Consider the following 21503-nt stretch of genomic DNA (forward strand, 5'->3'; position numbering starts at 1 on the left):
GGGAACGGGGAATCGGGAACGGAACGGGGAACGGAGAACGGGGAACGGAACGGGGAACGGAACGGGGAACGGAACGGGGAACGGAACGGGGAACGGGCGGCGCGGGAGGGAACGGGCGGCGCGGGGGGAGAACGGGGAACGGGCGGTGCGGAGAGAACGGGCTCTGCAAAGTGCCAGCTGCAAATCCATGGCCGATCCTCCCAGGAAAGGGGGAAGTTGGGAGCCGTGGCTCGTGGCAGTATAAGGAGTAGGAACTGCAACTATGCAGATTTCAGCCAAGAGCATCTTGATCATAAAAGGAAAAAAAAAAAAAAAAAAAAAGAAAATCAGCAAACCCAGAAGTGCCATAGTTTATTTCAGAGATTATGAAAAACTTTTATTCTTACCCCAACTTCTAATTTTGGTATTGTAACCATTCCTACCCCCACGATCCCAAAAAGCTAGGCCTTTTATTTTAATGGAAAACATTAATATGAAATGCAGAAAGGCAGTTTTAGACTGGAGGGAAAGAAAGAACAAAGGAAACACCCTCAGTTTTCCACTGTGAAGCCTTCTGGCTTTATATTTTCCCGTGTGTCTCCCCATCATTTTAACCAAACTCTTGGCTCAATTTGACTCAAAACATTAATACCCTTCTGCACCAAATATTCCCCTGCTTGGAAACCAGCCCAAGCCCACCCCACGGCTGCAGGGGGCTCAAGGCCCAGACCCAAGAAGTGAGGTGTCATCCTCCAGGCCCAGCACTGCCCCGTGCCCTGAGGCATGGGTGACACAGCTGCTTGCACTGGTGCTGCTGCTGCTTGCAGGGTTTTGGGGCTGTTCCTGCACTGTCCCCCTCTCCATCAAGCTGCTCACACCACACAGCCCCCATGGCTGCAGCACAGCCTGGCAGAGCTTTGCTGGCTCTCACAGTGGTGCCACATTTCTACCCTCACACGTGTCCCTGTGGCTCTGCCACTCATCTCTCCTCCAGAAGACAGGGGCCTCTGCAGCCTGCAAAGCCCCAAAACTCCCACTGAGTACAAGAAAACCCCCTGCCTAAGAAAATAAATGTGTTCTGTGCTCTCCCTGAGCTACACACAGCAAAGCAAATACGGGCACAGTTGGCTCCCACCATGGCTTTGTTCCTTAAAAACATGTCTTTTCAGTCAGACCTGTCCTGGCACGTCTGGCTGTCGTTAGATAGAGGGGACAGACGCTCTCTCTCTGACTCTGCTCTCTGTCTGACTCCAGCACTGCACCTCTGCATTGCACTTGTCATCCAAGGCAGCCACAGCCCCAGTGGGAAACACACTGCTTCCACAGCAGCAGGGCTGGGGAACGCTGTCCCCGGGAAGGTGCAGTGCTCCGGGCACCAAGCCACCTGCGCCAGCTGCCCCCTGGCAGCACCAAGCCACAGAAGAGAGAGGCAGCAGCTGCCAGCTCAGTGACCAGGGCAGTGACAGTGACCCAGAGAAGCCTCTCCATCTGCAGATGTCAGAGGCACAGTTTGGCCTGCCTTAACTGAGTATGGGGATCGTGTGGGTAACGAGTTTCTGGGTGCAGAGTGGGCAGTGTTTGCAGACACTCACTGAGGACTGATTACCTGGAGTGAGTTATAAAGGCTGAACCCAAAAGGCAATGAAAATGCGACAGGTCAGAGGAGGAGCTGGGACAATGCCCTGAATTGGAGCCACCTCAGGGGCTGCCATCAAGGCAGTGCCAGCAGCAGTGCTAAGGACCCGAGAGAAAGCCCTGGCAAGGCAGCCACAGGGTCTGCCTTGTGAAACAGCAAACACTGCCTCGGCACCAGGTCAGACATCATCCAGCTGACTCTGTTCCCCCTCACTGCATCCCACCCCCAGGTGAAGCTTTCTCCTCATCCTCAAACAGACTGTCTGAGCTGTCAGAGAAGAAATCCTCCAGTTCCTCCTGCCTCATCTTGGACTCCAGAGCAGTGATGCGCTGCTTGAGCTTCATCTGGGCATCGTTGTACTCAGTCAGGAGCCGGCCAAAGCGGGTGTGCAGCGTGTCCAGGTTTGAGGCCACCCTGTCCAGCCTCTCCTCCATGCTCTTCCCTTCTGTGCTTTCCTCTGCAGCTGACTCATCCAGCAGCCCTTCCTTGATTAGGATCTCCCTGCCACGCTCCTCCAAGATCCTTTTGGCATCAGGATACTCTGTGACTGCTTCCATGAGATCTTCCTTAGACAGGCAGAAGAGATCAGAGTAGCCCAAGCTGCGGATGTTGGCCGTGCGCCTGTTGCCCATCTTGCTCCCTTTGATGTTGAGGATGCTGATCTCACCAAAGCAGCCCCCTGCCGTGAGCAAAGCATACTGTGTCGTGCCATCATCCGCCACCACGGCCAGCTGGCCCTCCTTGATGATGTACATCTCCTTCCCGATGTCCCCTTTCCGGCACACGTAATCCCCCGGGCTGAACACCTGAGGGCGAAGCTTCAGCACCAGCTCCACCAGCAGCCCCGCCTCACAGTTCTGGAAAATCCTCACCTTCTTCAGTGTCTCCAGGTGAACGTTGATGGCAATCTCTGCCCTTAACTTATCAGGGAGGTTTTTGAGGACCTCCCGTTCGTCCACTGCCTTCTTGTTGGTCCACAGGTAGTCGAACCACTTGATGACTTTGGTCTCCAGGTCTTTGCTCACCTTGCGGAACTGCATGTAGTGTTTGACGGCATCGATTTTGGACTGGAACTCCGCCCTGGTGGCGTTCATGTTGGAGATCATGGACCCCACGTTGCCCACGATGGTGGCGAAGATGAGGACGCCGATGAGGAAGTCAAAGATGACGAAGAGGTACTCTTCATCCCGCACGGGGGGAGGGGTCTCCCCAATGGTGGTCAGAGTCAGCGTAGACCAGTAGAGACAGTAGACGTACTCGCGGGTCAGAGAGCCGTACTCAGGGTCTGTGACGTTGGGATAGACCCAGCTGTCCTCCCCGAAGCCTATGGCCTTGGAGATGGCATAATAAATGCAGGCGTTCCAGTGGATGATGACCAGGATGTAGAGAACCAAGTTGCTGATGCGGAAGATGTTGGGGTGGCTGGTTCTGGTCTCGGTCCTGTCGAAGAACTCGAACATGCGGGAGAAGCGCAGCAGCCTGTTGAAACGCAGCTCAGGGCAGTGCAATCCCACCCAAAAATAGGCCAGGTCTGTGGGCAGGGTGGAGAGAACATCCAGCTTGAACTGGAGCGTGTGGATGTAGTTATCCCGTAACTTCTTCAGGTCCTTAACCAGGAGGCCCTGCTCCAAGAACCCTAAAGAGAAGCAAATCACAGGATTATCTTGGTTGAATTTTGATTTTTCTACAGGTTTTGTGAGCACCTGGGCAATAGTCTATGGTATGCCATGGATTTGTGTGCATAAATACACAGGGTCACCCAAATATTACCAGTTCCTGCTCTACTCAGTTTGTTGTCACTCAAGGCCTTCATCTGGCGAAAGCCACCCAAAGATATAACTCAGGGGTTTAGTCTGTTGCCGCAAAGAAAAAGGAACACAACGGTTTCCATCCTCCAGATCATGAATTATTGCAGTTCTGACAGAAAACGTACAGCTAAGTGCTGCCTTCCGAGAACATTAAATTCTACCATTTTTCCATGCAGATAATTCATTAGCTGAACTGATGCAAAATCAGAGATACAGACCTTCAACTATGCCCGAATACTAATAGTAATGCAGGTAATTTTGTACAATTATTCAAAGGTGAAGTTGAAAGCTGGGATGATTAATCTTTCATATTGAAACTTGCTCCATTTCTCAGATCTTCTAATTAGATTCTTTCTCTGGAGACTGTTTCGTGCTAGTGAACACCAAAGTAGGCAAAACCCTCCTTCTAATGGAACTGTGGATTGGGCCTCTCCCTTGGAGCTCATCTCCACTTGTAAGGGATTAAAGGAAAGCCAGGATGCTGCTCCTGCTCACCTGTGTGCAGGCGGATCACTGTGTCCCCGAGGTAGAGAGCATCTGAGCTGTAATCCAACACCAGCCACAGCACAAAATAGGTTTTTTGCAGGTCAGTGAAGCAAGCCCTGGAGGAAGGTCATCAAACTGGGTGTGAGACCACAAATCCCCACATCTTCTCTATTACAGCAGAATGTTGGCTCATCTTGAGGCACCCAAGTCTGCAACAGAGCTTGGCCACTGGGCACTCCTCTTCTAGGAATTAAAATTCCCTGCTCTGAAAAATCTGCCCTCCCTTGATGGAGGTAAAGCAACACCTTGAAACCACCTCCCAAATGACCCTGAAACCACAGCCCTTTCCAGCTGTGCCAGAATTCACAGTGACAGGGGGGGGTCTCTTTCATTTCAGATCCCCCCAGCCCCACCAGTGTCAGTTTGGTCCTGGTTGTGCCACAACCACCAGGTGACCAGGAGGGTCAGGGGAGGCAGGAACTCTACAACCTCCCAGCTCACCTGGCTACGAGCAAGCACCAGTTATAGAGGACAGGAACTGCAATCACAGCCAGCCAGTGGTAATAGCAGTCCCCTGCAGGGTCCACCACAAAGAGCAGCCATTTCCTCCTGGAAGCAGAGAGAAGAGCCAGAGCTGGCGGTGTATGTGGAAAACAGGGTTGGAACAAACCATGTGAGCCACGTCCTTCATCCCTTGCACCACACTGCCTCCAGCTGAGCTGCAGCTTGGGTGCCAGCCTGTGAGCCAAGACCAATCCCAGCACTGTTCAAGCTCCTTTATCCCTAAAACTGAGCTGAGAATGCAGCAGAGGAGGAACCTGCGGGATGGTGAGGCAAAGCAGGCGGCCCACATGACACAGCACCCCAGTGGCAGAGCCAGGAACAGACGTATGGAAGGGGGGATCAGAAAAGTTCTCCTGATGTTCATGACATTGCTTCTCCCAGGTGAGGCAGGGACCGGTGCCAGGCACATCTGAAGAGAAGAGTGATTTCAGCAGGAAGGAAAGTGTGCTGCAGATCAGTGGCAGGACCAGGAGGGGCTGCCCAAGCCCCAGAGCAGTGGCCCCGGGGGCAGCTGGCACAGCAGGGCTGCCTCCTGTGCCTCCTGCAGGCTGCACAGCCCGGGCTCCAGCCTTTGAACTGCTCCCAAGTGTTTGATCCTGCTCGCCTTGGGACTCTGAGATAAGAAGTGTGTGCTCCAGTTGCCAGATTCACTGGAGAAGCTGGGGAAGAGAAACTCTGTGACTGGGTTGATAGGCTTATAGCAGCCTGGTGGGGCAAAACACCCTCTCCCTCCTTCCCTCCCTCCCAGCTTTTGAACACGCAAAACTCCCTCCAGTGATAGAAAAAAAAAAAACAAAACAACCCACTTGCCAACAGATTCCCCATGCCCACCCCATTACTTCTGGAAGCTTCAAAGGCAGAACCCCTGCTTGGAAGTCTCCTTTCTCTGGAGTACAGGCAGTGCCCAGAGTGTTGGGACTGGCACTCGGCTCAAAGCCAGCCCCAGTCCCTCATGTTCACCCTCTGTGCACCCACAGACAAGTGCTGATCCAGCCTCCCCATTAAAAGGGCTTATTTTTAACCAGAAAGTGCAGCTTGAGCATTTGGGGTTTTTTAGAAAGGGACTCTGCTCCCTAGGACACACAGCAGTGCCACAGGGGAAGGACTCACCGGCAGCCAGCACCCACAGCCACCAACAACCTCGGTAATGCTGTTAATGGTGTTGGTAATTTCAGCTTTAAATCACCAGAGCTGCCATGACAGGAGGCCTGAATCACTGATATTACACTGGCAGCAGGGCCAGGGCTGGAAAACCAGAGTTAACCCAGGAAGAGGGAATAATCATCTGCCTCTTCCCAAAGGCTTTGGAGCTGTGGAGCCTGCCGTGGCCACGAGCAGCTCACGTGTGGGATTACCAGACTTGGGGCTATTCTCACCTGTGGAGCTGAGCGCCTGGATAACCCCAGCAGTTCCCACTGGATCCCCAGAACCCACTGGCACTGAGCAGCCCTTTCCCAGCACACTTCAGCTCCTTCTAGTCATGAACAAGCCCCCCTTAGCCTCACAGGGCAGAACAGTCTTTTCTTCCATTACTAGTAAAGACCCAGATACAAGGCTCAGATTATTTTTCTCCTACAGAAAACAATTATTTCTTGGTGTTTTAATTACCATGTGTAATGGTAGGGTCCAGAGTAGTCTGTGAGCTTTGCCCTCTAATTAGCCAGCAGAAGAAAAGCCAGGTTATTGCTTCTCACCAGGAGTGTGAGCTGAGCAGATGAAAGGGCTGGATTTGAAAGAGCCTTTTCAGAAAGCTGCTCTTTGTGGGGACACAGGCAGCAAACACACTCCCTTCATCTTGCAGATGATGAATGAGACTGGCAAATCCCAGTTTCGTGGCTCCTGGGTGGGATGCAGTGGTTGCTGGGTGGAGTCCTGCATCCCTTGGTTTGTGTCCAGCCCCTCGCATGCACAAGCTGCAGGTGCATCTTACTGCACACCCAGGGCTGGCTCCAAAAACAACCCTAGTGTGGGACTGGTATGAAACTGGGGAGCTCTGGTGTGTTTCCCAGCAGGACATGGACCAGGAGGGATGGTCCCCCATGGCTGAGGGACAGGCCCAGTCTGAAATTTCCACAGGACAGCCCACCAGCTCCTGTGTGTCAGCAAAGCAGCCCAGCAGAGCCAGGCTGGCTGCCAAGACAGGGGCTGGAGAGGGCAGGAGGGACCCTTCCCACCATTCCACCCCAGCTCCTTCTTTCCCACCCCCAGTGGAGCCCCCGAGCTCCACCCGCAGCTGATCCCCAGCCAAGGATGGCAGGGACCACAGGAAAGGGACCCTACTTTTTGTTTAACTTCTCAGTCTCCTCAAGCTCATCACCAGCTCCCGCAGCCACAGTCAGGAGCTCAGGGCCTTGGAAACGCTCCAGGAAGGGGTCTGGCCTCTGCTGCTCCTCGTGCAGGCTCTTGTTGGCCCAGTCCCTGAGCACCAGCACCAGCCGGGCTATCCTGCACAGGAGACAGGACACCAGCAGCCGTTAACAGGGCAAGGACAAAGCAAAAGCTTCCAAAGAGAAATCAGGGGAGCTGCAGCTGAGGAGAAAACTCTCACAGCTCCCTCTCAAGCACTTGAATTTGTGTTTTATCCCTTTTAGTCAGGGTGTGGGACCAAAAATATACAAGCAATAGAAACCCCCCCCGATAGAGTTCCCACAATTTCTGCCCCAGTCCTGCCGTCACTCCCACAGGAATATGAGGAATCTGTGGGGGACTGAGGCAGAGGAGGCTGCCTGCAGGGAAAGGAGCCTCTGAGCCCAGCAGGGTGAAGCCATCCCCTACCAAAACCTCTCCAGGGGCACTGGGGCACAAAGGGCAGCATTCACAGATGCTCTTCCCATGAATTCCGTACAGCAGAAGGGGATCCTGACCCCACAGAAGGCCCCAGTGCCAAGGCCAGGCACAAAAGGCTCACCCCACACCAGGGGCACACACCAGTACCTGGCCAAGGCTCCCCGGCCTCGGAAAGCGTGGTCAGCCCTCTGCTCCCCACCACGCAGGCTGGCTCCTCTCTGCAGCTCTGAGCTGATGCCATCCTGGGTTGAACAGGTCCTGCCATGGGGAAAAAGGGGGATTATTTTAGTAGTGAACCCTGGAAGTGGGAATAACGAGTATTGACTCCATGTTTGTAGAAGGCTAATTAAATGTTTTATTAAGTTATACTATATTAACACTATAGTGTACTAGACTAAAAAGAAAAACCTGTGACCCTTACAGGCAGTCACGACACAGTTTTGACCTTATTGATTAAATAATTAAAACACTATCACCAGAGTCTAATTAAGAAATCCCTTTTGGTAAATAATCTGCATAACACATTCCACATGCGTCAAACAACAGATGTAGCAAGTGAAGATAAGGATTGTTTTTCTTCTTTCTCTGAGTTTTCTCACAGCCTTCCCCAGGAAATCCTGGGAAAGTCTGTGTCTCTCTCTGTTCAGAGGACATGTAATGCCACAGGGGATCACACCCACTCTGTGCCACCACGGCACTGCCACTGCCAGGCACACCGGAGGGAGCTGGCAGCAGAGGCTGGGCATCACAGCCCTGCCCATGCCAGGCCTTTCCCTCCCCTGCCCCAGCAGGGCCCCTCAGCCAGGGCAGGGAGCAGCTGACCTGCGGGCGCTGAGCCCTGTGCCCTCCGTGTCAGCCCCGGGCTGGTGGCTGGCTGGGGAGCTGCGCACTCCATGGCTCCGGGCTGGCATCCTCAGGGCGAGGGGACCACGGGCACACCCTGCCCCAGGGACCTGCAACAAGCACAGAGCAGCCAGCAGGAAACACATGCAGCACGCATCACGCGGTTTGAACACAGCGTGGGAAGAGAGGGTCCAACACCGTGGCACGGGCCCACGCCTCGTTTCCCAGGAGTCCTGCAGGGCGTTGTGTTCTCTCCAAGAGATCCCACAGCCGCCTGGAGCCATGAAAGATGCTCTCCTCTTCGTTCAGGCTCCTCATTCATTGCCAGAGGAGCCCCTCTTTTTCCTTCTTTTCCCTGGTTCTGCCCACCTCTCCTTTGCCTTTCCTGCTCTCCTCGCCTTCTGCTGCCCTGCCTGCCTGCCCCTCCCATTCCCATTCCCGTTCCCATTCCCGTTCCCATTCTCGTTCCCATTCCTTGCCTTGTGCACTCCTCCTTCCCAGCCCTGCCTACCCCTCCCTTGCCTTGCCTTGTCCACTCCAACCCCTCCTTCACCCTGCTTGCTTTCCCCTCCCTTTACTTCCCTTGTCCTTCCTTCCCTCCCTTGCCTTGCCTGCCTCCTCCTCCCTTGCCTTGCTTTGGGTTGCCTCGCCTGACTGCTCTCTGCTCTGCCTTTTCCTTTCCTTTTTTCCTTTCCTTCCCTTCCCCGTCCCGCCCCTCCTTTCCCCGGTGCCCCCGGAGCAGCCCCCATCGTCCTCTTACGAGCCCGGCGTGCCCCGAAGCCTTGAGCGCTGCCTCAGGCGGGCTGCCAGGGCAGCATCCCTGTCCCGGAGCTTCCTCGGGCTTTTCCAAGGCGAAGGCAGGGCAGAAGCAGCGGAGGTACCGGCGCGGTGGCCGGGAGCAGCCGGCGGTGGCAGCGGGGACAGGGCACACCCCGTGTGGCTGTCCCCGCCCCGCAGCGGCCTCGGTGCCCTGAGCAGCGAGGGGCACTCCGAGGAGCTGGCAGCAGCCAGCGCCGTGTCTGGGGATGGAAGGGGAGGAGGGAAATGTGCTGCTCGGGGATGCTCCCTTTCCTTATGTGTTCCCTTCTCTCCCCACCCGTCAGCTCCTCGGGGGCTGGAGGGACCCCGACAACTCCAGGACAGCTGGAGATCGCAGCCGTGCTGAGCCGCTCTGTGTGAGCCGCGGGTCACTGTGCAGCCAGGGACAGGCAGCAGCCCCAGCTGGGCTCAGGTGCTGCCACGCCCGGGGATGCACCTGGATTGCCAGGGGTCTGCTCCCGCTCCCCTCCAGCCCCTGCCCTGGCGAGAGCAAAGATGGTGATTATTCCCGTGCTTCAGAGGTGTGCCACAGCTACTGCTAGGATGGAAAACTGGGAAAAGCAGACACATTTTAACACCCTCACATCCACTTACCTCTTCTCCTGCTGGCAGAGCAGGAGACCAAAAGTGCTGCTCTGGAGTCCCAGCAGTCCCAGCTGCAGAGTTTGAAGGTGATCATGAAATGCACTTTTCACCAATTTCTGCCCTCTTACTTTGCTCAAGAAGTCATTCTAATGCCCTGTTAGCAAAAAATCTGCATCCCCAAGGGAATCAGGAAGAGGTCAGTTTTTCTCCTCTCCCTCAGGATGTAACCATTTGCAGTGGCTGAGGCTGGATCCATCCCCGACAGGCACACGGAGTCCTGCACCTTGTGCAGGGCTGATCTGAAAGCACCAGCACCGGGAGTCTCTTTTATCTTTGCTATCAAAGGTTTACCTTTTCCTTTCCCCTTCAAAGCCTTAAATTCCCCTTGTTCTGATCTCCCTGAGCACCCACGCAGCAGGGAGTCCAAAGGAACACACAGAATTTCTCAGCCTTGGCTGGGCTGTGGCTCCTGGGCGAGCACCCAGCAGCACAGGATGTCACCCTGCTCTTGTCCCCACATCACAGACTCCAGGTGACAGCTCACCAGGAGCACTGGCAGTAACGTGACCCCCTTCCAACTCTCTTTTTGCTCCCTGCCTGCAGCTGCCTCCAAAAGGAACATGGGAACTCCAGGAGCTGCTCCCTCGAGCACCATCGTGCGCAAAACACTTTATTATGTCATTGTGGCAGTGGCCCTTGGGGACACCCAGCCCTGCCACGTGTGCTGCCTTGGGACAAAGCAGCCAGGAGGAGGAGGCAAGGAAGAGAAAAAAGGAAACAAAAGCATCATCCAACAGGGACAGCATTAACCAGAAGCTTTTCTACTCAAGATTCCCCCTCAGCCAGGGCAGCTGGGGCTGAGACACCCACCAGCAGGTCACAGTGCTGCTGCCAAGGGAATAGACCTTGCCTGTTCCCACTCACTGGGACATCAGGACCAGACTCCACAGAAAATAAACACGTCCAGAACAGAGTTTATTAAAGTACGCATTTTGTGGTCAGTGTTTCCAGATTTACACCAGCATTTATGCCTTACAAAGAAGTCATATCTTCCACAACCTGCCGGTAACTAGCCCATGAGAACACATCCTGTTTGGCCACCTCTCCTCCAAACACCTTCAAGCCACACTTTGAAGGTGGTATGCCTTCCCAAAGTCATCCCTTCTCACCCTAAAATAAACCCCAAACACAAGCTTCCTCCACAACACATTAACACCTCTCAAAGGAGAGAAACCAGACAATTCACCTCATTTCCTGGCCCGACTCACACCCCCTCAAACAGAACAGTGGGCAAGGGGTTCTGGTGACCCTGCCCACAAGCCACAGGAGCCCTGCACATCCCCCTGCCACAGCACAGCACACCGAGCCCAGCACACCACCCTGGCTCAGGTGTGCAGCAGATCCCAGCACTCTCCTCAGCTCAGCAATCAGCCACAGGCTCAGAGCTGCAATTACTTGGGGACAGTTATTTATCAGCCACTGCCCAGCTGCCAGATTTACAGTCACGGCGCTTGATGCGGTGTCAAGCAGAAAACACCCGAGCACTGAAGTCTGTAAATAAGCTATTGGGACATCTGGATGACATGTAGATCCAGCTATAATTAGGTACAGGTGACACAGAGAGGTCCTGTTAAACCTTGCCAAAACCTGCCCCCAGGGCCTGCATGCACAACTCCAGCAGATGTGCAGGATGAACCGCCAAAAACATCTCAAAGTCACCTCAGAATCAAGTGTTAATAAACTCTGGAGAAGGGAACAAACAGAAAAGCTGTTAAACTGAGCTTGTTCACAGCTGAAGAGCATCTGGGTCAGGAATTCCCCTCACCCATGTTCTTGCACCATCACTGAAGTTGCAGCTTGGCAGCAAGACCTGAGAGAGACATTCCTCCACTCCCCTCTGCCACGGGGAGCCTAACAAATACCTACCTTCCCTGACCTGTTTGATGCTACTGCTGTTGCTCTGAGGTTTTAAAATCCAGAGAGGCACCATGGGCAGGTTTCCCATGTAAATCTCTCTGGGAAAGAGCCAAGGCCCGGGTAAGCCCAGATGTCAGCAAGGCTCTTACATATCTGCAAACCTGCTGTGGCTGCAGGGATGGGAGCTCCCGGCTCCTCCAGCTCCACTCCTGGAAGAGGGGCTGTGGCACAGGAGGCTGGCAGCACCACCTGCACCAAACAGCAGTTGCACAAGGAAGAGAAGAGAACCCAGCAGAAGTTTAGAAACACTCAGTCACTCTACAGAAGGTGAGGAATACACCATAGCAGTTAGCTGAGAACTTTTATGGGGTCAGAGCTGAGATCTCCAAGGTGGGATGTGGCCAGGCTGTGACTGTGACAGGACCCCACACCCACACACACCCAGCCCCTCGGGTTTGCATCTCCTCTGGCAGCCTGAGGGCAACTGCACAGAACAGACACCTCCTGTGCCAGCCACCAAGATCTCTGGAGACCTCAGCTCTTCACAGCAGCTTCTCACACCCTCACTGTCACCAAGGCCCGAAGGACACACATTCTTGAGGGCCCACAGTGCAAAAAGCAGTCCTAGTCAAGAAAACAGAGTTTCAGTGCTGGCAAGTACATGAACAATGCTCCTCTCCCTGCCCTCAGCCACCCAGCCAGGTGAGCAGGGGAGGTTGGGTACGGGCTGTCATCTTCTGAGCCAGAGCCACGTGTTGATGAGGCAAGCAGAGATCATCACAGAGTACACCAGGGCCTCCTTCTGTCTCCAGGCGTGGCACTGCTCCTCCAGCACACGCAGCCTCCCCGAGATCCTGGCCAGCTGCAAGGGAAGCAGAGGGGCACTGTCAGCACCCAGAGGCATGGGACAGCACGGGACGCACAGATGGGAGCTGCTCCTTCAGGTCCTCCTCTAAAGCAGCAGCCACCTTTGTGTGGGAGGAGTGGCAGCAGCACCTCGGGTCTGCAGCAGATGCTTCAGAATATTCTCATCAGAGAGCATCTGAGCCCCTCTCACTGCCACCAGAGGGGTCTGGCTGGGTCCTGCAGCCCCTCGGGGTAGGAGCTCGATGGACCAACACACATGTAAGCCCTCTCCTTAAGGCAGGACCAGTCTGACAGCACCAGCCCACCAGGACTGAGCAGCTGCCCCCAGCAGCTTCCTCACCCATCCCCTGTGGCTTTCCCAGCAAGCATTTGCAGCCCGTTACCCATCTCACCTGCCTTCTCATTGCTGCCACCTCTGTCACCCCAGCCTCCTCCGAGGGGCTCTCTGCAGCTGGGATGGGCTCCTGGGAGCTGGGGAGGAAAGCAGAGATGCAGGTGGGCAAGAACTGCTCGTGGGGTGCAGCTGACCCCCACAAATGCAGCGCAGGCACGGGAGCTGAGCCATGCAGGGAGGTGTGCCCAGGCTTGCTGCAGCAGGAGCAAGCAAACAGCAGCTGCACAGCATGCCCTCATGTCTCCTGAGCCCCCAGCATGCAGACCGGTACCCTCCAGCACGCACCCAAAGGGGCCAGACGGACAGACAGCACGTGCCGAGACGGGCAACAGGAAACACACGCTTGCATTTCTTCACAGGTGCAACAGAGAGAAAACATTTCTACTAAGCATCCATCCTCTGTAGTCCCAGGAATTCACTGAGGGCTGGACAAAACATCTTTAGAGCCAGCCAGGTAAACAGGTGTCACAGGACAGTGCTGAAGTGCAGGGGTGATCCCATTTACATCAGCAGGTGAGGAAGCTGCCATCAGCTGGAGGGAGCTATCACTTTTTGCTCTTGTAGCAAATTTTACCTGCAATTTGAAACATAAACAAGCAACCCAAATGTTCAGCACTTTCTTCCCTCCCTGGAAACACAAGGGACCCCACTGGAATGAGCTGCTGCACTGGCAGAGGCAGCACAGACCACTGATCTCCAGGGCAGTCCCTGGAGGCACAGCCTCACTGCAGGGTCCACACCACTGAGTCACAAAATAAAGCAGATCCACAGTGAGAAAAATACAAATTCCTGTCATCCTAGGCTAGCTCAAAGCCAGCTATGCCATCACCAAAACTCCCCTGTGCACACCAATAACTCACACAGGCACTCACTGATGCCCTCGGGGTTAACAAGCACCTAACCCCACTTCCTGGAGCCCAGGGGAGGAGGGGGTGTTTATCCCTGTTTGCTACATGATGCTGATCTCGCTGAAGACAAGCCAGAAGAGCATGTGGAGATTCACTGAATCCCTGTCTGAAACTCCATTTGTGAGATAATACCTGCACAAAATGTAGCTGCAGTGTAAAATGACAGTCACAACAGAAAGAAAATGCAATTTTCCCCAGTAGAGAACCATGAAAAAAGGACACATCCTGCAGCTTTTCACTCAAAGTCCCCGTTGATACAGGTAGACACCCTTTCAAGTAGAGACTATAAATTGCCTTCTGGTGACTCATACCCTTCAAGAGGTCACCGTCAGCCAGATATTCCAGGCTCTGTCTGAGACCAGACTTTGCTAAAACTTCAGGACAAACAAGTCAGCACAGTCTTTTTGGTTTTTTTACTGTTGCACAGGGGTACAAAGCTGTCATACTGAAGGGATGTCCGCATCTGAAGGGATGTAAAGTACTAAGAAGAGGTGTTTGAGGGTGGCTGGTTTCAAAGGGAGATCAAGGCCCGGGGAGAAGCCCCAGAGTGACCCCACTGCATTACAGCAGCTCTGCAGGCTACCATGGCCTGAATGTCCTCCACTGCTGGAGGGAGGAGGGAGAAGGTCTTTTGTAGCCACTAACCAGATCTTTTGGTCATTAAGAAATGAAAATGATGTTTGAAGACAGCCTCAGGCTCCAGTTTTTAAGAGCAGAGACATCACTCTGGATCCTCAGCAAGCAGCAGCCAGCTGGGGAGGGAAGGCAGGATGTGCCCCCGATGATGGATGTGATGATGGATGCTGGTTCTCCTCCCTGTCTGCCTGGAGGCTTTGCTCAAGGAGAATGAGGAGTATTTAGATGTTCCTCCTGTGCTCAGCAGCCTTAGAGCAGTGGGGACACCTTAAGGCTGCAAGGATTTCTTTGAGCAAAGAGAATTTACTGCAGCAGCACAGATGAGGGTGGTGGAGATGGTTCCTCCAGCACATCTGGAGGGATTGAGGCCACTGCACCCCTGCTCCAGGGACACCACAGCCTGGCCAGGGGCACTGCCTGTGGGATGAGTGCAGCCAGCTCATGGAAAGGCTAATTAAGAGTGACCAAGACACAGCCAGAGGTGCTGGGAGCCTGCAGGAGAGGCTGTCCCAGGGACAGCACCTGGGGCAGGCCACCTGCTCTGGGTTTTCATTCCCTTCACACACCTCACTCCAACAAGCTACAAAAGCACACAGAAAAATTAGTCCTGGCTTAGCAGCAACCCCCCAGCAATGCCACAGCAGCACTGGGTCACTCGGGGTGCCCAGGGGCTGGTGTTAAGCTGAGCAGCAGACTCAAGCCTGGCTGGGTTAGTGAGGCTCGCCAAGGCCTGGCATCCAGAGCTGGCACACGGGACAGGTGAGAAAGGAAGTCCAAGGCAGCCATGCAGGACCATCCTGCAGCCCAGAGCTGCCAGAGCTCGTGCCTGGCTCGTGCCCCAGCAAGGCACAGGCCAGTCCTTGCAGGGTGGCAGAGAGCTGGCTCAGGACAAGTCACCTGGACGGCGCCGGGTCCCGCAGAGAGTCCTGGACACGGTGGAAGAGCACCTGGCCCAGGAGGTACATGGTCTGGAAGATGTTCTGCATGGAGTAGATCCTGCCTGCCTCTGTGAAGAGGGGGACTGGGGCACTGGGAGCAGGCAGGGGACAGGAGTCTGGCCTGGGTGCACACAGAATCATGCCTGTTACTCCCTGGTCTCACACAGCAGGGCACAGTCTGGCACTAGGCACTGCTCCTCATCCCTTCAGCAGCTCCAAAATCTCTGGGCAATGCCACTGGCACCCAGACCCCGATAGCATCAGCTGGGAGAACCCTCTCCAGCAGCCCCCAGGCTCAGAGGCAGCCACCTGATTCCTCCAAAGCCAGGCACGGCTGTGTGCCATGATGCTCTCCTGCCACCCAGGGCTGCTCTAGACTTCAAGTGGGACAGCAGTCCCTGCCCCAGGACTAGCTCAGAGACAATTTCCCCCCTGCAGAGACTCTGGAGCCCAAGGCCATCAGCAGAGGCCTGGGGAACAACACAGCTGCCCTCAAAGCTGCCCTGCACAAGCATCTCTGGCAGCAAAGGCCACGTTCCTCTCATGGATGAGCAGGACTTGCCAGGCCCTGCATTGCTCTGATTTGGATCCCGCATGCCCCTCCCAGGACACCCACACCAGAGAGCTCCAAAACAGCCCAGTGAGAGGAGACGCTGCTCCCCACCCGCCCCGGGGGCTCTGAGCCCGTGCTCACCCCTCATGGTGCTGTCCTGGGCTGTGCAAGGCCAGCTGGGCACTGTCACTCGGGGTCCTGTCCCTCCGTGACCTGCTGCTGTGATGGCCCTGTGGGAATGGAACACAAGCTCGTCAGACAGGGCTGAGCCCAGCCCGGTGCCCTGGGTGGGCTGCAGAGCCAGGGGCCCCTCAGCCCAGGGAGAGCACCCAGTGGGAGCTCTGCAGGAGCCCAGCCTGGTGATGCTGCTGCAGGTGGGAGACGTGCCCAGAGCAGACAGAGGGGTCCCAGCAGGAGCCTGCTGAGCGGAGCTCTAGCCAGATCAAAAACCCTCAACCTAACCCACCCAGGATCAGCTCTTGAATTTCAGGGAGGTTGAAGCACTTGAGGAGGAAGAACAGCAGCTCCAGCAGCCAAATCAATTCTTTGCCTGTCCATGCCTAAATCTGCTTTTGGCTCTGACCCCAGAACCCTTTACACTGCTGTAATGAACCAGCTCTGCCGCATAGTTCGTCAAGAAGGAAAACAGGACTTAAAAAGTAGCAGCAGCAGCCAGTGGTGGGACGGCAGCTACCTTAGCCTACCCCCTGCCCACAGAATGCAGCAGGAGACGTGGCTGGATCAAGGTCCCAGCACGCAGGTGTGCACTGGTCCTGGGTCAGAAAGAGATCCCACCATCCCTCCCCCTCACTCCTAGGGCCTCCTGGAAGATGAATCCTGGCTTGGGGTGATAACAGCTATCTGGAGAGCCCCGAATTTGGGATTGCTCCCGTTCCCCACCCCCGCAGCCCGTCCCTGCCCGCACGGTACCGATCGCTTGCGTCGCTGGGCGCTGGCTCTGCTGGCTGGGGGCAGGAAAGGGACGTCCCCAGAGGGGTCTGGGGACACGTGCACCACAACAGAGGGGACCTTCCTTGGCTGGGTCAGCAGGACTGGCCTCAAACCGGTGTCTGATACCTCTGCAGAAAGGAGAGAGGGAAGAATTAAGCCAACGTGAATGGCCTCGGGAGAGGGAAGAGAGACGCACCCACACAGAGAGTCAAGCCTGTGTTTAGTGCCAGATGAACACTATGACCTGGGTTTTTTGGGCAGCCCAGAGAGGCAGAGCCACTGCTTCAGGACAGCAAGGTTTCAGAGCTGTTTGTCAAAGACAGGGCCAAACATCCTGCATCCCAAAGCAGGGACCCTACCAAAGGCCCAGAGGGAACTGCAAGAGACATGGAGGGAGATGCCTCCACATTTTGCCCCTCACCTGTTGGAATTAAGGCCCCTCCAGACCTCTGTTGGTGACCTTTGCCCACGTCTTCCCGAGCCATCCACCATCCTGCCCTGCACTCCTGAAGAGAACTGCCTGCGTTATCCACCCCCCATCCTCTCCTCTAGCAAAGCAAAGAAAAGGGGGGATATAAAGGGGTTCTACTCCCTGGGATGTTGTGCCCCACCCCAAAAGACAAGCCAGGGCTTTACCTGCCAGAGAAATCCTATCAGGGATGTGCATCCGAAAGGATGCAGGGACATCCTCTGTCACTGTCCTCCTGTCCCCAGGGCTGCAGCTCTCTGCCACCTTCAGCCTGCTGGGAACCTGCATCCTCTGGTTGATGGCCTCTGTGAAGAGCAGGTCACAGCGCACCCGGTTCAGGTCCAGTCCCCACAGCGGCCACATCTGGGGGCGAAGAAGAAGGGATTACAAGGGACTTCACCCCTGGAAAGTCACAGCTGGAACAATTACCAGAGAACAGCCTTGCCCTGAATGGGTCCCAGCTGCGACTAATGAAGATAAGGGGGATAAAAGGGGTGGGCTGGGTACTTAGGGAGAGCCTGGAAGAAGAAGGCCTTGAGGAGTCCTGAGGTAGAAGGAATGCTCTAGAGACACATGAAGAAGAATGAAACAAAGATGAGAACTGCTGCTGTAAAATATCTGCTGTGAGGTCAGTCTGGGTCTCAAAATTTGAGCCTGCAGTCACAGTCGAGCCAGGTAAAAGCCTGCAGTCAGAGGAGCAAGGAAACACTTGCAGTCATACTCCAGCAGGTACAGCCAGCAGAGTCTGTCAGAGAAGCCAGCAGCAGGAGTTTGCTGCAGTCACTCAGGATGGCTAAGCTGTGAAGAATAAACAGGGCCCTTTTCACATTGTTCAATGAGAGTCTGTGCCTTGGCTCATTTCTGCCCCTAAGGACAGGTCTGCTGCAGCACACATCTTTGCAGGTGTCCTCAGGTATCCTGGGGTTTCACACAGAGGGAAAGAAAGCTGCAAAGTGGCGACAGGAGCAGCACTTCCGAAAGTGACAACAGGGACAGCCCTTCTTGCACCTGCACAGGGACAACACAACGTGCTGTAAGACAGCTAAAATGCAGGCAGAAACAAGCCAAAAGACACACTCTGCAGGAGTGGTCTGGGACAGGGGGAGTTCCACAGTGCCCAGCTGGCAGGGACAAGGCTGCAGGTGTCCTGGGAGCCACGTATGAGCTTAGCACCCACTGCTTCAACTGATAGCAAGGAAAGGGATCAGCACACAGTTCAATGCTAGTGAAAAAAAATTATTTTCCATCCAGAAGTAATGTTTTTTGGAGGGCTGGGATCACATTTCTGTGTTCATATACACCTTTGAGCAAAAATGAGGTTTTCTAAAAGCTGTAACACACTTTTTTTTTTTGTGATGAGCTTCCAGGTTACCACAGGAAAGGCTTTGGTGCTCAGTTTTTCTCCACACACACAACCACTGCAGTATCCCCAGGGCCATACCCCATTCCCCCCATGATCCAGAACGCTTTGGGTAACCCACATCCAGCAAGGATGGACTTTGCCCTGAGCAGAGCTGCCAGATGCTGAACCACCCTCCCAGAGGGGAAGGAAAACCACACATCCCCTTCCTCAGCTGGGAGCAGAGCCCCCAACTTGGCTTCCTTCCAGGTGGGCACCAGCACCAAGGAGGGACACAGCCCCCAGTTCTCACTGCTCCTGGGAGCAGCTGACAGCAGGACCAGGACATGGCACGTTGGATTATAGCTGGTTTTTTTACTCAGAGATGGGGCAACTGAGAGGTGTTTTAAAAACTTCTATTTTCAGTCTTATGTGAAGGGTGACACAATACAGATGTTACAGTTTATGCTGTTATAATCAGAAGTTAACTATTTCTTTATTACAATACACTGTAAATGTTTCTTGTATGATAGGTAAATCTTTTTTTCTCTATGTTTTCTCTTCATGGTGTTTTAATGCTAGTGTAATCACGGTGAGCTTTAAGAATTTTCTATAAGTCCACTTTCCCACAATGGGACATGGACACCACCTGGGGCTTTGCAGCTCTCAGGACACACACTGGCCCTGTGCCCCAGTTTCCTTTTTGCCACCTCCCAGGGTTTTGAGAAGTGCTCTGGGGCCACAATGTCCCAAGGCTTTCACCAAGCCACACAAGCAGAGGGCAAGCAATGTACACTTTTGGCAGAGGAGCCCCAAAAGTCACCTTCCTGGCTCCCAGCATATGCACTCTTTATTCTTTCCCAAAAAGCTGCAGCTGAGGAGAAAGCCCCAACAAGGAAGAGGTGCTGAGGCAGAAAGACCTCAGCCTCATCCCAGTACTGCCCAGGCACTCCAAACATGCACACACAGCATCCTGCACCCTCCTTGCTGGCACGATTTGATCTCACCGTGCCCAAAAAAGGTCCTCCTTTCCTTCTATAAAAAAAAATCTCCACTGTAAGAGGGGCCAGCAGCAGCCAGGGCTGCCCACCACACCCCTCACTGCTGCTCCTCAGGGCACTTTGAACCCCCTCACCTTCCCCAGCCCCCTGCAACCCTTTAGGGTTTCACCCAGGATAGAGGAGCAGAGGGAAATCCCTGGGGAAGGATCCTGGGACCCGTCCCCTGCAGCTGCCAGGCCTTGGCACTCTGGGTACAGGAGGGTGGCAGAACCAGCTCTGCACCTGCCACAACCAGTGCTTCCAGTGATCACTCACCTTGTGCTGCTCCCTCCTCTGTCATTAAAAACCTTTTAATTACAGGGATTTGCCAGCACCAGCAGCAGTGAAACCCTGCTTGCAGCCTCGCAGACGCTGCATTGCTGTCCTGCATTGGGTCTGTCCTGGAGGCACTGTGGGGGCCCAGCGTGCTGCCCCACACCACCCCCACCACGCTGCCCAGCCCCAACCCATGGGTCTCATCACACACACTCTCCCAAAACCCCACAGAAACTTTTTTTGCTTCTCCCAAAACCCCACAGAAACTGGATTTTTGCAGGCACCCCCTACTCAGAAACAGGACAGTAACTCCTGGGAGGGTCCCAGCATGTGTCAGTCCCGCAGGAGAAAGCTGCCTCAGACCCCCAGCAAGGGTACACAGCCATGAAGAGCACCAGGTTTCTCCTTCACATCTGTGGTGCTTCAGAGGAGCCAACAGCCTGTGCTGCATCCCCAGCCTGTTCTCCAGGAAACCAGCATATATTAATAACAGTAAATCTGGAGAGGGCAGGTCTGTTCATTTTCTAATCACCTGCGAAACCCCTGCAGCTCCCAAGGAACAGAGGGATGGGAGGGGGTGAGAAGCAGGCTCTGAGACTAAGCTATTAAGAAAGGGGGAAAAAAATCAGCTGTCAAAACTCATAAGAACAAAATGCTTAAGTGGCTAGATTTCCTCCTTTAACTTTCTTTAGGGCTTTTTCGAGCTCTTGCCAAGCACCCCCCACTCGCCTGGAGAGGCTCAGCCTCTGCTTTGGCACTTCTCCTTGGATTTGCAGCGACAGGGAATTTCCGGCTCACTAAACCAGAGTAGCTTTAAGTCCTGCAAGCTAGGAAAACCTGCCCTGGGGAGGGAGACTTCACAGCCTCCCGTCTGCCCCTCTCCAGCCCAGGACACCCCAAACGAGGCAGGCGGGGGCCAGCCTGGTGCAGCACACCCCGTTCGGGCTGGGGAGCTGGAGGGAGCAGTGGTTTGCTCCCAACTCTGCCCTGCGGCTCGGGGACACAGCCTGGCCCGGCAGAGAGGGGCATTGGCACAAGCAGGGCTCCTCACCCGGCTCGGGGACACAGCCTGGCCCGGCAGAGAGGGGCATTGGCACGGCAGGGCTCCTCACCCGGCTCGGGGATACAGCCTGGCCCGGCAGAGAGGGGCATTGGCCCGCCAGAGAGGGGCATTGGCACGGCAGCGCTCCTCACCCGGCTCGGGGCGAGCCCGCTGCCCCGGCATGGCTGCGGGCACGCCGGGCGGCTGCGGGGACACACGGCAGGGGACACACGGCAGGGGACGGCACAGGGGGGTCCCACGCCCTCCCGGCCCCGGGGGCGCTGCAGCCCGCAGAGCCCCGGCGCGGCCGTGCGAGCGGCCAAGGGGGACACTGCGGGCCGGGAGGCACACTTACTGCGGAGCGCAGAGCGACGCAACCCGCCGGACCTGTAAACAGCCGCGATGGGACGGGACGGGGCGGTGCCGGCGGGGGCAGCCCGGCCCCCCGGTAATGAGCCCGGCCCCGGTAATGAGCCCGGCCTGTCCGGCATCCAGCCCTACCCCCGGTGTCTAGCCCGGCCCCGCCGGTGTCTAGCCCTACCCCCGGTGTCTAGCCCTGCCCCCGGTGTCTAGCCCGACCCCCGGTCTCTAGCCCTGCCCCCGGTCTCTAGCCCTGCCCCCGGTGCCCAGCCGCTCCCTCCTCGCTGAAAGCCACAGCCGGTGGTT

General features: G+C 55.4%; 2 protein-coding genes across 3 annotated transcripts; both read right to left on the bottom strand.

Annotated features, from left to right (window-relative positions):
• Positions 1 to 439: 439 nt before the first annotated feature.
• On the bottom strand, positions 440 to 9527 carry CNGA2 (cyclic nucleotide gated channel subunit alpha 2). Of its 2 annotated transcripts, XM_038122910.1 has the most exons (7): positions 8864 to 9527; positions 8083 to 8213; positions 7408 to 7518; positions 6754 to 6918; positions 4411 to 4518; positions 3919 to 4025; positions 440 to 3251 (listed from the first exon to the last, which is right to left on the bottom strand). In XM_038122910.1, the coding sequence occupies exons 2-7, from the start codon at positions 8169 to 8171 to the stop codon at positions 1825 to 1827; spliced, it is 2007 nt and encodes a 668-aa protein (XP_037978838.1). In that variant the 5' UTR covers positions 8172 to 8213; positions 8864 to 9527; the 3' UTR covers positions 440 to 1824. The 2 variants fall into 2 exon arrangements, with proteins under 2 accessions (XP_037978838.1, XP_037978837.1); XM_038122909.1 differs by lacking the exon at positions 8864 to 9527 and having other exon boundaries at positions 8083 to 8475.
• Positions 9528 to 10461: 934 nt separating this feature from the next.
• Positions 10462 to 21338, bottom strand: LOC119695083 (mitochondrial fission factor homolog A-like). The gene is made up of 7 exons (XM_038122934.1): positions 21193 to 21338; positions 17308 to 17503; positions 16651 to 16799; positions 15862 to 15950; positions 15127 to 15288; positions 12684 to 12762; positions 10462 to 12286 (listed from the first exon to the last, which is right to left on the bottom strand). Exons 2-7 carry the CDS (start codon positions 17501 to 17503, stop codon positions 12155 to 12157), a joined length of 807 nt encoding a protein of 268 aa, XP_037978862.1. The 5' UTR covers positions 21193 to 21338; the 3' UTR covers positions 10462 to 12154.
• Between the last annotated feature and the right edge of the window lie 165 nt (positions 21339 to 21503).

The sequence above is a fragment of the Motacilla alba genome, chromosome 4A (genome assembly GCF_015832195.1).
Source record: "Motacilla alba alba isolate MOTALB_02 chromosome 4A, Motacilla_alba_V1.0_pri, whole genome shotgun sequence".
NCBI lineage: Eukaryota > Metazoa > Chordata > Aves > Passeriformes > Motacillidae > Motacilla > Motacilla alba.